The sequence below is a fragment of the Acomys minous genome, assembly GCF_964271855.1.
Source record: "Acomys minous genome assembly, chromosome: 1".
Taxonomy (NCBI): Eukaryota; Metazoa; Chordata; class Mammalia; order Rodentia; family Muridae; genus Acomys; species Acomys minous.
The window spans coordinates 155,625,045-155,640,921 of record NC_140483.1 but is presented as its reverse complement, the minus strand read 5'-3'; the positions used below and the strand labels follow the sequence as shown (position 1 = coordinate 155,640,921).

The window sequence follows — 15,877 nt, the reverse complement described above, 5'->3', positions numbered from 1 at the left end:
GCTCACTAGTGCCCTGTGTATACGAATGTGTGTGGTGGAGGGGTAGGGGGAATCTCAAACAGCCAGCTTTTTCCAAGACATGGAAAAGAAAGGGGGAGGGGGGCTCATCACCCTGGCTTCAGCTCAGAGGGGGCGTTTCTTGAGTGAGTGGGCGGTGCTCCAACCCCAGCCAGCCTCTCCTGGGAGCCCTAGAGTCTCTGCAGGATGGAAAGACAAGCCGGGTGCCTGAGCTGTTGTCCTAAGGGCCTCTTTGGGCCGCGTTCTCCTACACACACCCACAGAGAGTGACTGGATCCCTCACTCTCTTACAACTTCTGCACAAGCTGGGAATCCCAGCCGCGGGGTGCCAGCTGTGTGCAGCCCCGCCCTGGAGATTCCCGGCCCCTCTCTGGCCGCGGTTCCCTCATCTGTACAAGGAGGTTGGACTTGGTGATCTCCCAGGGCCTTTCCGCTCACACAAGCTGGCTCTCACTCCTCACTCGGGAGAGGGACAGGAACTGCAGGCTTCCCGGGAGAAGCTGGGAAAGTCTGAGGCACGCAGACCCGAGCAGACCCATTCACAGGCAGAGATGTTAAAAAAATAAAATAAAAAATAAACGCAGGGGCGTGCAAAACCATAGAGACTATGCCAGGAGCAGACAGACGTCCGGACCTGGAGACCTACAAACTTGACACACAGGATAGTAGAACCCGAGGCGTGCAAGCTTGCAACCTGTAGACAACAAGACTCCTTCCTCCTGCTCCTGTCCCCTGCCCGCCACTCTGGGCACCGCCACTTTTCTCTTCAGATCGCCCGTCTGACACGGCGCGGACCCTCCCCTGCTGGCTCTCGCCCTAATGGCACCGCGCAGCTCGGCCTGGGGGCGCAGCCCCTGTAACCCTTGGCGTCCCGCCTGGCGGGGGCGCAGGAAGCTACAGGAAGCTGACGTTCCTTTGCGAGCGTCTGGCGTGGCGGAGAACCTCAGCCTCCTGTGCACATCCGAGGAGCTGGAAGCTGGATGGGGCAACCCTGGGATTGTACTCACCCCCCGCGTCCTGCCGCCGCTTTGCCTCGGGCCCCCCGAGCCGATCCCGTGCCCATGGCAGGCCCCTACTTCATGCTCCCGAGCCCGGGGGGCAAGTGTGGGCGCGCCCCATGGGGCCGCCAGCCCCCCGCCGCGCCGCGCCAGGCCGGCTCAGAGCGCGCTGCCGGCGCACCCCCAGCGCAGCCCTGCGCCCAGGGGCGCCGGAGTAGGCGGACAGCACGGCCCCAGCCCTGCGGGCGCCTGCTCCAGGCCCATGGTCCCAGGAGTCCCTGAGTCGTGCTCGCCCCTGCCTTGCTCTTTTTCTGCTTCCACCGAAAAGGAAGAAGCAAGAAAAGGCAGAGAGAAACGATCAAACTTTTGGAGACGGGCCGCTAGCGGTCTCTGGAGGGAGAGCAAGGCCGGGAGAGCGCGCGCGGAGGGCGGTGGAAGCTGCCTCCCCGCTGGCCTGGGGGAGGAGAGGAAAAGGAAGGATTTGGGGGAAATGAAGGCGATTTAAAGACTCGGCCCGCCGCAGCTCTCCACCTTCTTCTCCTCCCCGCGCCGGGCCGCCCTCTGCTGCCAACTTCTGCCCCCTGCCGGACACAGCAAGGGATGCAGCAGCAGTCGCCTTGAGCGACCATCCATTGATCCATCAGAGGGGGATTTCTTCCCCTCTCTTCCCAGAGAAGATCTCAAAACAAACTGCTCCATGATGTTCAGGGATCCATCAAAACTGAGATTAGGAACTTGTGATTAATGACATTGAAGATCCTCGATGCCGGAGGGTGGGCGACAAAGGGGACAAATTCTCTTGAAAGAATCCCAGAGTTCCAAGAACACATTTGGGACTTTGACTTGGCATCTACATTTCCAGGAAACCTAGCGTCTGTCTTAGCAGAAAGGTGGCACCCTAGACTCTGAGCTCCGGGAAGAACGCTGTGGATAAGGTGTTGAATGTGTTCGGCCTTTCCTCACCTTTACTTCTGGAGCCTACCAGAGACTTCCCAGAGATCCCACACCTCACCCTCTGAATCTCAAACTCGCAATCAAGGCTCAGCCCTGAGACTAAATCTCCTCCACTTTCTGGCCTCTATAAGGCGATTCATACTCACTGACTGGCCGGCTCACGCGTACACTCTTTCCTTCATGCACACTTCAAATACACTCATTCACACGCAAACACAGACACGCACTGTTCTGAGCTCCTGCAAAACACTCTCGGATGTCTGGATTCCGCACTGGCTCAGAAGCTACTTTTGCAGAGGTGGCCACCCCGCACGAATACACATGCACAGAGCACACACTCCCACGTGCACACAGCCCATGCAGGTCCCGGAGTGCACACACTCCTTCCATTCGACCCCTCTCGAATGGCAACCACGGGCGTGCACACAGGACTCACGCCGACCCCGGCACACGCGTGCACCTTTGCGCACTCGGAACGCCCAACGCTTCAAGAGTCCCCAGGCACTTACTGGGTCCCTGAGTGCGACGCTGGCCGGTCGGTTCTTCGGCGGGTGCCTAACGGCATCTGTGGTCATGGGTTCCCGCAGCCCCGGGCGCGGGGGCTGGGGTGCAGTCCCCTTCCCTAAAGGCGCAAGGGGCGCAGCGGCGCCGGGAGATGCATGGGAGCGCGGGCCTGCGCCACCGGCCCGGTCCCTCTGCTCTGCAGTCGCTGCCACTCCTCGTGCTCCAACTTCGGCGCAAGCTCTGGGTGAGGGGGGTGGCTCATAGGTGCTGGGACCGCGGCAGGCGCCGGCCCTTTTGAAGTGTTCGCTGGGGGCGGGGAGGGGGCGCTGAAGGCGGCCTTTTAAATTGCGGCTGCACGCGGGCACAGTCAAGCAAGGTGTCTGGTTTCAGCAAACTTTAGGAAAAGTCCCAAGTCGGAGGGGGCGGGGGTGGGGGTGGGAGGGCGCTACTGAGCTGTGTAAGGCATCCTGCAGAGGGCAGAGTACCCATGGCCGCCGGGCCCCCAGCACCCCCTCGTCCAGTCTGAGTGCTGCACCTTTCTTCGCAAGAACACCCCGACTCTATGCACAGATTGCGAGTGTCTGTGTGTTCTTCCAGAGAAAGGGCCTCGGGGTTTTCTCTAGTTTTCTAAAGTTCTCAGCTTCGGAGGTAAAGTACTGACTGTCCAATCACAGCCCCTGTGTGTTTCTGAGCTGCATACTTTGTGCCAGGCACATCCTGTCTTTATTTACATTTTTTTGGTATTTTGTTCATGGAGTTTTTTTTTTTTTAGAGACTTTTTAAAGTATTGCATTTACGTGTTAGGTATCTCGATTACTTAGTGAGATTAGCACTCTTTGATATTTATCTCCATTACTGAGGGATTTGGCGACCAGTAATATTTTGCGTCTTTGCTCCCCAACACTTTATCCCTGCTGAGGGCCACTGCGCTGTGGGAAAGGAGATACACTATTATCTACACAGAAGAGAAGATTGATCAAGCTGGTAAGTGGTACAGCTTACTCAGAACCTGATTCTTGTCCCCTGCACATCAGAGTGGTGATACAGTCCACAGCCCTTCACCTTGGGCAAGCTTGGTCACTTCAAGAACTGTGCCACTTCTGCTCAGACGTTCCTCTTCCACATTGCTGTTGAACACCTCACTGTCCTTCAACACCTACCTGATGTAGCTGCTCCACTCACGCCCTCCCTTGTTCACACGTCTTGGTGCTGTCACTATCCAGTTGCCTCTGTGTCCCCACAGCCAAGCCAGAATCTGGGACATAACCAGTGCTCCAAACGTTGCCAACCCAAGGAAGCTGTAAAACAAAAGGGCAGGGGAAGGCCCTACAATATGCAGTATGCAAACCTCTGCTCTGGGGAAGTGGGCTACTGTTGAGGGCTAGAGACCAAGAAACTGCACATGGTTCTGAACACAGAAGCCCTGAAGGGCAACTTAGGGTAGAGAGGACCATCTGGACGGGCGACCTCATACTCACCGCGCGATGAGGTAGCCCTGCCCTGCTGTGGCACAAAGACAACAGACATAATACAAAGGCTGACAGGGACTTTCAACGAGGCACAGATAGAGCGATTGAATTGTCAGGCTGACTTAGAGGACGGCTAGAAACCAAGGAATGGACACGAGGAGGTGTGTTTAGATCCTGAAGGATGTCAGATATGCCTACAGCTGTGGAGAAGGGAGGCGGGGTGTCTCTCATGGAAGAGTGGTGGGACTATAAGGCAGACTGCAGACAGGTCTTGAAGGGTGGATGTAGCAAACAAGGTAAAGAAAGTCTCTAGGTCTCCCCGATGTGAGGACACAGGTGTCCAGGACAGGAGGTGCATTTCCTTAAAGGTAGAGAACAGGCCAGTGGTGACACCCAGTGGTGTCACCAAGGCCTTTCCAATGCCCCCCGCCATGGTCTTTAAATGCAATGCTGGTGTCAAGAGCCTAGCAGCCCCAAAGATACATGGGGAACTGCTGGAAGCCCCAAAATGGAAATGTCTCCATCCATGCTTCAGTCTCCCCATCCAGAATGTAGGTGCATGGAGCGCAGTCATTGTAAGGGTCTTCTGCACTTGGGAAGATAGAACTGCTCTTTGGCCTCACATACAGTTCAGTAAATGGCAGCCAGGACCTGGTGGACTTTGCTGGGCAGGCCTGTGTAGGCATGTCAGGGATGGGGCAGAAAATTAGAACTCCTGGCTAACAGGGACTCTCAGGACTAGATCTGTGGCTTGCTGAGACACACTGGGTTTAAGAGAAACTGTGGATCTCAACAGTGACCATGGTGAGCACACAGTAGGTGCCCACTAAATGCCTGTAAACAAATCAGAGAAGTGAGACCACGTACCGCCCATGCATCTATCATGTTAGATTATGAGCCAAACTTTTTCTAAGGATCCACCATGCACCAGGCATGCCTCTTCTTCTTGGGGTGCTCTTGACCTGAGAAAGGAGGCCAGCAAAAGAGAAGATGGAAGCAAATGTCAGAGTAGCCTGCCTCTCACCATGATGTACTGGGAGGAAAGGCAGGGTCCCCACACCAGCCCCTGGTCCTCCTAATCTGTACCGGACAGTCCACTGGACAGTCCAGGTGATCTTGCTTGCATAGTTGGACCCCATTCAGCCAGTAGTACAGGATGGGCGCACAATTCATGTCTGATAACAAAACATCATTGGTTCCTGTATCCTAAACCAACAGGGAAATGGCTCGTGTGTCAGGCTCAGAGCTGGGCTCTGGGCACAGGTGTGTCCTAGTTGCATCCTTCCTGGGAGGGTCTGCATTGTCTCCTTTTGATGAAAACTCTACATCTGGGGATTAGGAAATACTCCATAAATGCTCAGCAAATGACAGTTATAGTCTGAACATGATGTATCTCAACAGGCTCATTTGGATACTTGGTCCCTAATAGGTGGCACTATTTGGGGACGTGATAAGAACCTTTAGGAAATGGTACCTGGATGGAGGAAGTGAGTCCTTTGGTGTCCAGCTTTGAGGGTGGTAGCCAAGGTCCTATTCTGAAGAACTCTCCTTCCTGACTGCGTAAATGGTGTAACTAGGTGCTCACGATCCTGGACCACATTTGACACCATACCTTTTCTTCCATGATGGACTGTATGCCTCCAAACCGTTAGCCAAAATATATCCCACCCTGCCCATACACTGCTTTCCTGTCCTCCTCCCATTCCTCCTCACCACCTCTGCCTTCCTTTCCGATCTCTATTATTTACCGAAGGGCTACAGCAAAAGGCAAAGCCATGATAACTTTCTTTTGCAAGTTACTCCTTTCTGAATTTTTTTTTTTTTGCCATGACAATGAGAACATCTAATTGAGGGAGAGAGGGGAGGCAATAAGCTAGCTTTTAGGTGGCTCAGTGGGCTAATGTGTCTGCTGCCAAGGCTGAGGATCTGAGTTCAATCCCCAGGACCGACATAAGTGGAAAGAGAGACTCGCCTCCTGAAAACTGTCCTCTGACCTCAGCACATACATTGTGGCATGCATGTGCTCCCACATACACACACGCACATAGACACAAAGCAAACAAACTAAAAATAGAATAATTTTTAAAAAGAGGAAAAGGAAGAAAAGCAAGAGAACTGCTCTGCCACTTGCTCCTGTCCCAAGAGGTGGGATGACAGACCCAGCTTCAGCATCAACAGCTGCACTGATGAGCTGAGCACGAATCGACCATCTTCTCTGAAAAATACAGCACATCACGTTACATCATAGCTGATGGTTGTCAGGCCCTGAGTTCTAGCAATCAGGGAGGGTGGAGGGCAGAAGGCTGTCTTGTCCTCCGGAAGCTTGAAGACCAGCCTTCCCTGAGAAGCTGTAATCTCAGCTGGGGCTTGAAGGACTCGAGAGTGAGCCCTGCAGGCAAGAGCAGCGGTGAGAAGGCAGAATGCCCTCCCACTGTCGCTCATCAGCGCACAGGTCCGTCTTGTTCTGGCCTCAATGTTAGGTTCCCCGTTCCTAGGATGATAACATTTCAGTAGGAGCTGAACTCCAGGCCAGAGAGAGAAGCAGTCTGCAGGACTGTCCCCAACCTCCTCTAGTCAACCTTGACTTGGTCCTCCATCCCTGGAAGGTGGCTGTGCCATTGCCTGCTGGTCTCTGAGGACCCCAGGGACAAGCATTCAGCAGAGCGGGTAGCCCAGACCCAAGCAAGTCCTGGCTGCTGTCTAGGAGGACAGCTTTCCTCCGTGCACGGGCTCACGCTGTGGGCACTGCAGGCTACTCTTGGGCCCATATTCCCATGCCGAGACTGGGACCCGTATGCCTCAACGAGGGCCCCAGGAGAAATCCAGACCCGGAAGAGAGCACAGGCTGGCTGATGGAGAAACAGGCTCCAGAGATGGCGTGATCTTCCAAAGGGCACAAGAAAACAGTAGTGGGACTGGGCTGAGAGAGAGGGCTGGGACATTCAACTCTAGATGCAGAAAGCCAAGCCAGATTCTTATACTTCTACATCAGCCTGCTGCCTTGCAGGGCGCCATGCTTTCAAGATGTAGGAATCTCTGGATGTGTCAGCTTTTTTTTTTTTTTTTTACCCCACAGAGGTTCCAAGGGTGGAGTTCCATAGGAATGTAGCTGTGGTGAGCTTCTTCTGTCTGGGCTGGACTGGCCTAAGTTATACTCTGTGAACAACTGTCTCCCGGGGGCTGCCTTGTCAGGTGCCGTATACTGAGCCACCTCTGAACACTGGGCATGTGTCTACCTCATCCTGCCCCAGTGGTCTCTATTCAAGGCCATGACTGTGTCTTCTCCCCTTTAGCCTCTCAGGGAACGTAAGGCAGGAAGGAAGGCAGAGGTGGATGGGAGGCAGCAGAGACAGGAAGGCAGGGAAACAGGCCAGAGGTGGAGGGCTGCCATTTTAAATGTCCCTGCAATAGGGGGCAGGCATGACTTCATCCCGGCTAACGGAATTCCAATTTTGTCTTCATCGTCCCCCAAATCCTCATCCCTTGAGGATACTGAGTCCACCCCAAACTCTCAGGGTTCAACACTGCAGATAAAGACCTCTTTTACTTCTGCCATGGTGCTCATCTTTTGGTCGGTAAGTGGCTGGGGTTTGGTCACTGGTACCTGAGAACAGTTATAGATACAGATTCTCCTGGAAGTTTTCCTCACTTGACAAATGGTCAAGGATGATGGACATACCCTTTCTTCTTTGGACTTGGGCTCAGGTTTTACTTCTCAGAACCTGCAACCATCTTGTCATTATGAGATGATGAAATCCCAAGGTACTTAAAAAGCACGACAGTACACGATGCTTCGTTGAGGACCTCATCAGTCACCCCTGGGTGTCTAATCTTTTCAGGTATCTTGCAGGACAGCTGTATCAGTGGATCACCAGGTCCCTATGACAAGCTACGTTTGACATCCCATGGTCTCATTCCCCACACCCAGGCAAGGCAATATTTCTGTTTATATAAGGGTGGTTCCGAGGCAAAGCCTTGAGATAAATGTTCCCCTTGTCCCAAATTGAGAACGCAGGAGTCCTTCATCTCCACCCCTCTGCCTCCTATCCAAGAAGCATGTTGTACAGAAAGCTCTCCAGCCACGTCTCCCCGCATCACACACCAAATCCCATTCAGGGTGACTGTGGAGAACCACAGGTCTAACTAAATCCACAGAAGCCTGGCTGGCGCCTTGGCTGAACCACCTGGAAAGCCATCAAGCCAGCCTTTATTCAGGCCCAACATTCTAGGCCTCCAACCACTCCTCATCTGACACCCTTTTCCTATCTCCCATCATCCTTTACTCTGACTATTGCCAAGTGACCACAGCAGAGCTCAAGGGTTTACATGGGGTCTAACACATTTGACTTTCTTCACCTCCTCACTGTGCATTGCCTAGGGTTCTGTTGATGCAATCCAAGTATATACTGGCCTTTTGGTAGCATCTATAATGTTTATACTAATCTATAATTACCAAGAGCCCAAAGATCTTCACACTTGCCTTGTTAGTATGTCTGGACTAATGCTTACCGAAGACGACTTGAGGACTTGTGACTATGTGGCACAACCCCTGGTCATATTGAGAGACACTGATTCCCAATGTCACACTGTGCCCGCCATTTGAGGAGTATCAGGTGGTGTGATCCAGTGCAGGAAAATCAGAGCTTCTCCACAGCTTCTCTACAGTTCCAGCTATAACGAAAACACTAATCCAGACCCATGGGATGCTATATCCTTTGGTCACCCTTTACCCACCTTAACCACCCCTGACAAACATAAAGAGCATCTAAAAAGGACCCCCTTTCCACTCTGCTCCACACAAAAGCCAAAAAATAAGATGATGGTGGACTGCAGTATTTGTGCCCTTTTCCTGATCTAGCTTGGGACCAGTAGTGAAAACAGGTGAACTAGGGTCACATGTTATGGTTTCTTCTCACCCTGGACCAGAAGGCTTTCCCAGCCTCATTGGAAACAAGTGCTCCTAAGTCAGAAAAAGACAAATACAAAGCATCTATAAGGCATCTTGGCTATAAAAGCCACACGACAGATGCCACTGCAGGGATGGCTGCTACAGTGTAGGGAGAGTGGATGTGGACAGTTCCCATTGAGACAGAACACCCTGTTGGACAGAGCACTACAGAAAGAGTGACACTCAGCAGCCCCTGCCTGAGCTTGAACTATGTCGCCCATCCTCCTACCCTAGGACAGAGAGGAGTTTGCTTGGGCAGGCAAGTCCCTCTATGACACCATATAAGAGATCAGAAGCAGGTTGAAGGGGCTGCAGTGCAGAAGGAGAGTGAGCTGCCTGTGAGGATTATTTTTATCCTGCCCTGGTCACATCTTATCTTCCCCAGGGTTATTTTTATCTCATGGCTGGACATGAATGCTGCCTCCCTGGATGACTAGAACCCACTGACATGGCTGGATCTTCCTTGCCTGACAGCTTCCAAGGACAGCCCACAAACATCCTTTAATGCCATCTTCTTCCTATCCTAAGGTCACCAGAGCACATGGGGAGTATAGGTCTCAAATCAAAGAAGGGAAACTGGAGCTTCCATGAACTCTAAAAGCTGTTTCAACAGTGTTGAACTTGGGCTTGAAGGCTAGAAGGATGGCTCAGTGGGTAAGAGCATTTGCTTTGTAAATGTGAGGACCCGAGTTCAAATCCCAAACACCTGAATAAAATGCCAAATACATGGCTGCATGTACCTGTAACACTGAGAGTAGGTGGCTACAAACAGACAGATACCAAGAGTTCACCAACATCTTAGCCAAAATAGAAAGTACAAGACCCGTCTCAGGTTGATAATGCTGAGAGTGACAGAGGAAGGTACTCGGCGTTCTACTCTGGCTTCTATGCCTATGTATGCATGCACACACACACTGTATCCAATACACATACACACAAAACAAATAAACTTAGTCTTTTTTTTTTTTTTTTTTTTTTTTTTTTTTGGTTTTTCGAGACAAGGTCTCTCTGTGTTAGCCTTGGCTGTCCTGGACTTAGTCTTAAAAGCCAAGAATAGTATGATTCCAACACTAGAAGGCTAAGGCAGGAGGATTGCTGGAAGTTGGAGGCCAGCCTGGGCTACATAATAAGAAATTATCTTTAAATTTTTCAACACAGAGCAACAAATGATGATGATGACAGCTATGATGACAATGACGATGATGACAACGATGATGATAATGACCAACTATGGCTAGCGATACAGTTCAGTTGGTAGAGTGCTTTCCTAGTAGCACGAAGCCGTGAGTTTGATTCCTAGCACTGCATAAGCCATGAATTAGTGCTTCCCTTGTATACCCAGCACTTGGAGAGTGAAGGCAAGAAGATCAGAAGTTCAGGGTCACTCTCTGGTACCCAGGGAGTTTGAAGGCAATCTGAGCTGTAAGTGATCTTATCTCAAACAAATAAACAAAATAAACACAGGCTTAGAAAAGATCCTCTCTTCGGAGCAAAGTGGACTTAGCTGTAAAGGAGTCTGTGGCGGCGTGGCGGAGAACAGCTCGCTGCCACTGAGCACACAATAGGACTTTCTTCTGGGCAGGCACCCTGCTCTGTGGTCCCTACCATGGAGAATTTTGACCTTTTCCCTTTGGCTTCCTCAGTCTTCTTTCAGGAAGCCCAAGCAGAGAAAATGCTTCTGACAAGTTGGCTTACACCCAATGTCATCTTCTTCATCATCTCATTATCATCACTGTCATGTCAACAGTGACACCAGTAATTGTGTGCACTCTCCCTTCCTCTGCTCTGGGCCTCAGTTTCCCTGTTAGAAACCCGAGTAGTTTGGCCCAGGGAATCTCTATGGGGCCTTCCTTCCTGCTCTGGCTGCCCATTTCTATGTCCCATTCATTCCATCAACAAGTGTTTATTGAGTCCTCCTCACGGCCTGACCCAGTGGGGAAATGAAGGCAGGGCTTTTCCAGAAGGTTCTCTGTTCAGGCGGTTTCAGCCACATACGCAAATTTCCTTGCACTTTCAAAAGGCAAATTATGGGAAACATGTTATTCACCAAAACACATTCTCCTCATCTCTCAGAGGAAAAAAAAAATGCCTTCAGCGCCACCAAGGACTAAACTAACAGAGGAGAGAAACCCACCCTTGTTCCTCTGGGCGCTCTTCCAGAGGCTCATGTCCCTATGAAAAAGGGGAAGCTGTCTGCCACCACGGGTCTCTGGGGCTTCCTTGGGCCTATAAACAACCTGTGTTTGTCTCAGCCCTGCTATCCTGAGAGAGCAGTCACGACGAAGAGAAACACAGCCTTGCTCTGTGTGCGCCTGTCCCCAGAGGGAGGAAAGCCATCCGTAAATATTTTTATCTTCCTGGTCACTGAGGGGGCGCAGAGGACTTTGATCCTCCAAACCCTGGGTCACCTCTGTCCTCTAGGGACCCCTGGGTCAAAGCTGCCCTGGGCGTCCCATATCCACCTCTAAATGATAGACTCATGTTCTTGCTCCCTGTCGCAGGAGATGGTGGGATTAGAGGAAGGATCGTAACAGACATTACGTTGACCTTGGGCTGGTGCCAGGGCCCCTGCCAGCCAGCTGTCTGCTTGTGGGAGCTTGGTGGTCAAGGCTATAGGGAGGAAGACTAGAGATAATGCTGGGGGCTAGAGGGAAGGGCCAGGCTGAAGTGGATAGACTCCAGGGTCACCATCTGGATCTACTTATCAGGACTGTGAAGGAAATCCTAACAGCAGCACATCACCTAGGAAGTCCCATGCAGCATTTCAGATAGAAAACCAACTACACCTTCACATACTAAAGAAAGAAGCAGTCATGGAGAGGTTTGGGTTTGTGGTTCTAGATTCTTAGTGTCACTGTCCTTCCCTGCTATGTCCTTTATTTGTTTGCTTGTCTTTGATCCTTTGATTTACTTTTATGTGTATGAGCGTTTTGCCTGCTGGTATGTATATGGTGCCCACAGAGGTGAGAACAGGGCATCAGATCACGTGCAAATAGAGTCAACTATGTTTGTGGTGGGACCCAAACCCAGGTCATCTTCAAGAGCACCAAAACCTCTTAGCCACCTAGATGTCTCTCCACTGTTCCAGCTTTATTTTGTTGTTTGTTTGTTCGTTCATTTGTTGAAACAAAGGCTGGACTTAAACTTGCTATCTAGTGAGGACAGCCTTGAACTTCTAATCCTCCCGCCTTCACCCACCAAATGCTAAGATGGCAGGCATGGGCCACCGTGTAGTGCGGGAGCAAGAGTCTACCATCTGAGCTTCCCTAACCCACTGAGGCCAGTCTTTCTTGTTACGATTGCTGCCCATCTAAAGAAGAACGTGCTGTATTTTGGAAATTTCTAGAAGGGAATGCGTGCAGCAGGAAGTGGATCAGGCTTGAGCTCCTGTTCTGAGTCCATGGTTCCTAGATCATCAAAGCCATAAACTTTTATGCTCCAGAGTGCAACGCTCCTCACACCTTTTGATGCCAGAGCCTGAAGGCTCTGAAGCTCCTGGAATCCCATCTGGCACTAGCTCTGAGCTTCTATGATTCTATGCCTCAGAGGCAGAGATTTCTATGCTCCTTCAACTCCACACCCTGCTTCAGGGCAAGTGAGGACCTTGCACAAGGAGACATTCATACCCGACAGGGATTCAATGCTGACAGGCCCCATGGGGTTGGCTCCCTGCTCCTCTGTCTGTGATGGGCAGTGTTCCATTGCCCCAGGCTTCCAGCCTTCTGACCTCTTCCTGGCCATGTCCTCATTTGCCACCCCCCCCTTAATTCTTCCCTCCCAGCCCACGTTGCCAGGGGAGGACAAGAAGCTTCAGCTTTTAGCCCCTATGCTCTTTCCCCCCTATCCTTATTCTTTTCCCTGGGACAGAGGGAGAGAAAAACAGCAACCATATTTCCTCAGGACAGTGTGTCCCCTGGGTGGCTCTGATCTGATGACATGAGAGAGGGTAGACTGGTCCCTGGACGCACAGCTAACTTGTTTCATTTAAGTAACACAAACCATCACCCAGAGGGCCGTATCTAGCTGTGATGGGCGATGCCGTCAACGTAACAGGACCTACAGTAACAGACGCCTCCTGGCACATCTGTGAGGGGATCTCTGCATTGCCTTAGCGGAGATGGGAAGGCCCCACTTTTAGGTGTAAGCACCTCCAAGCTCCATGGCTCAGGTTCTCAAACTAGATTAAGAAACAGAAAAGCGAGCGGAGAACCAAGTGTTTCTTGTTTTCTGATGCCTGGTTGTGGGCACAGTATGGCCAGCTGACTCAAGCACACACTGCCATGCCTTCCCTGCCACAAGGCAAAGCAAACCTTTCCACCTTTAGGTTGTGTCTCAGCAACAAGAAAGGCAGGACAATGCGTGAGTCAGGTGACCCTGTGGACCTCACCTTAGATGTTTTTCCTCTCCCAAACAAGGCTGGAGAGAGAGACCCCTGGGAGTGAGAGGGAGGTGACTGCTTTCAATCCTAGCTCTCCTCTGTCTCCTCATGAGTTCAACATGTTCACAAGTTAAAAAAATAGCTCACTAACTTGTGTATGAAATAAGGCCCAAGACCCACTCTGCTGCTTTGTTTTTAACTGTTAATTTGATGCAACCTAAAACAAAACAAAACAAAACACCAGGAAGGAGAGTTTTAACGGGGAATTAGATCCAGCAGATCTATGAGCTTGTGTTGGGCTGGATTGTGTTGATTATTAATTGAGGTGGAGACAAGCACTGTAATAGTGGGCAGAACTATTTCATGGGCCGGAGCCTGAACTGTGTGAAGATGAGGAGAGCTAGCTACTTGCAAGTGGGCTGGCCGCATGGATGCATCTGTCCTCTCTGCTCTCGACAGTGCTGTTTTATCAAACATGAAACTGGAATGCCAACCTGTCACCTTATGGGCAGGAGTGGCAGTCTTGGCCACCACCGAGACTCTGCCACATCACAGCCCCTCCCTTAGTTTTGCAAAAATCCTGGGGTCTTCTGTATTCTGGACTCCCGGGTGGCTCCTGAGGTGTTCAGCTGTCCCTATGTCCAAAGGCATGGTGACATGTTTTGGACAGAGGGAACTTTGCTGAGGCTAGAAACTGGCCCATTACATCCCCCAGTCTAGAGATACTGTGGTGTATCCTCATGTATCTAAGGCTCTGCCACTTCTGCTTTCTCCTTGCTTTCTATATATATTCTGCCTCTTTCCTTTCCCTGTGGGATGCCTGGCTCCTCACTGGGCTCACAGAAGGCTTGACCCCATGCAGCTCAAGTCTTCAGTTCCTTCAAGGCTTCAGTGACGAGGTAACTCAAGAGGGCTGACCCCTTTCCTCAATAGGAAACAAGAAATAAGTACATGGGACAGTGCGAGCATACACACACATACACACACTCACGCACATTGGTTTGACCAGATCTTAGAAGATTTCTTAGAGTGTCTTCTGGCTTCCTCCCCTGAAGAAGGGAAGCCGAACTGGAATTTGCTCATGGAATTTGCAAGGAGGTGAGGTCTGACCCTGTATCCCCTGGGAATTCCAGCTACAAAGGACAGTATAGGGGATCTAGAGCATCTAAGTGTTTGTGAGGGGATGACACACTGTGTCCACAGCCTTCTGAGGAGGTCCTAACAAATGCTAGGGAGAGAAGCCACACCTTCAGAGGACATGCCAGATGTGTAAAAAGGCACACAGTCTAGACCCCATGGGCCTCCATAGCCATGGGCGGCACACTGGCTGGTGCTGCCGGCATCCAGTCCCTGGCAACATCTGTCTCCACTGGACTCTAGGAGCAACCACTTCTTGACAGCCCAACCGCCAGAATCAATTGTGGAAACAGTGAGTGGCAGGAAGTAGTCTGTGGTATTCAGGGGCTCTCCTAGGAAGCTGACCACAAGCTCAGAGGGGCTTCCATACCTTCTGCTCCTCCCATGGAACTGGCCCTGGCCCTGCATAATTGCCTACTCACTTGCAGGTGCCCTATGGCACACAGACATCACCTCCTCTCCTAGGATGAACCATCAACAGACGGGCCTACCTAACCCCTACAGGTGTGGGTGGTTGGTGGTCTACTACCAGTTAGCCAGATAAGGAAATGGAGGCCCTCAAGATCTTCCAATGGGTTGGCAGCCACATTCCTTGGTGGCTACTGTTTCACTAGCTCCTGTTCTAACCCCCAGGAACTTGGATGAGGGATCGGGCTGCAGAATCTCATTATCATGTTGATTCTAAGCCCAGGTCCTTTCATCCTGTTGTCAGTCGGAGGTGTTATTGCCATGAGAAGCCTAGCAGCTCTCTCAAGCTCACCAGCTTCCAGGCAGGCAAAAGGCACTGAGAAGCGGGGCTCCACCCATAACCAGCAAATACAGGCCCTCTCCCCACAGAAGTATTGCTTGCTGTGGCCTGGGTGCAGGTACTTGCTGGTGCTGGGGGTGGAGGGGGTGCCCAGGCCCTCGTTCTAAAGCCCGCCCAGGACAGACCTCAAAACCCCTTTCATGGGCCTGTTCCACACCCCACTGGGGAGGCCCAGACAAAACTGCCAGTGTTGAGAGTATTTTTCTATTTCCAGATGGATCTGTTTGCTGACTCCATCCAGGGCCTCCCATGGCAATGTAGGAGCCGGGGCCCAGTGCCAGGTTAATATTGGGAGGTGCAGGAGGAAGGCAGCCCACTACTGTCCACAGGACTCCACTAGTCCCTACACACCCTCCCAGGAATGGCTGTAAGGCATTTAAGGGGGCCCTGCATGCAGACTGGCCATGGGACAAGCCCCCAGAAGCCCTTGGGTGTCTCATTTCAGGCTTGGGGTCAGAGTGGAGACCCCAGGTGATCTGGGGAGCTGAGCTGGCAAAGAGAGTTTGGAATTCTACTACTCAATCAACATTGCTGAACACCTATAATTATCAGGCGACACTATGGATACAGAGATTGCTACTGTGGTGGAGAACATGGTCTCACAGGGGCAAGAGGACTGTGGAGTGACCACACAGTGGACACTGCGGAAGAGAAGGTTCATGA

The 15,877-nt window shown here is 51.6% G+C and overlaps 1 protein-coding gene across 8 annotated transcripts in view; it reads right to left on the bottom strand.

The window, feature by feature from the left end:
• Positions 1–15,877, bottom strand: part of COL27A1 (collagen type XXVII alpha 1 chain) — a 159,423-nt gene that overhangs the window by 115,689 nt on the left and 27,857 nt on the right. For 5 of the 8 annotated variants that reach the window (XR_014783404.1, XM_084802626.1, XM_084802623.1 and 2 more), the window contains one exon: positions 3,635–3,772. Coding sequence is in view for 7 of the 8 variants with exons in the window: in XM_084802623.1 (XP_084658749.1) it covers positions 3,635–3,772 (138 nt within the window). In the remaining variant the exon portion in view is untranslated. Of the gene's footprint in view, positions 1–1,025; positions 1,549–2,479; positions 2,797–3,634; positions 3,773–4,810; positions 4,877–15,877 lie in introns of those variants that run through there. The other 3 variants (XM_084802624.1, XM_084802629.1, XM_084802628.1) reach the window with 3 other exon arrangements.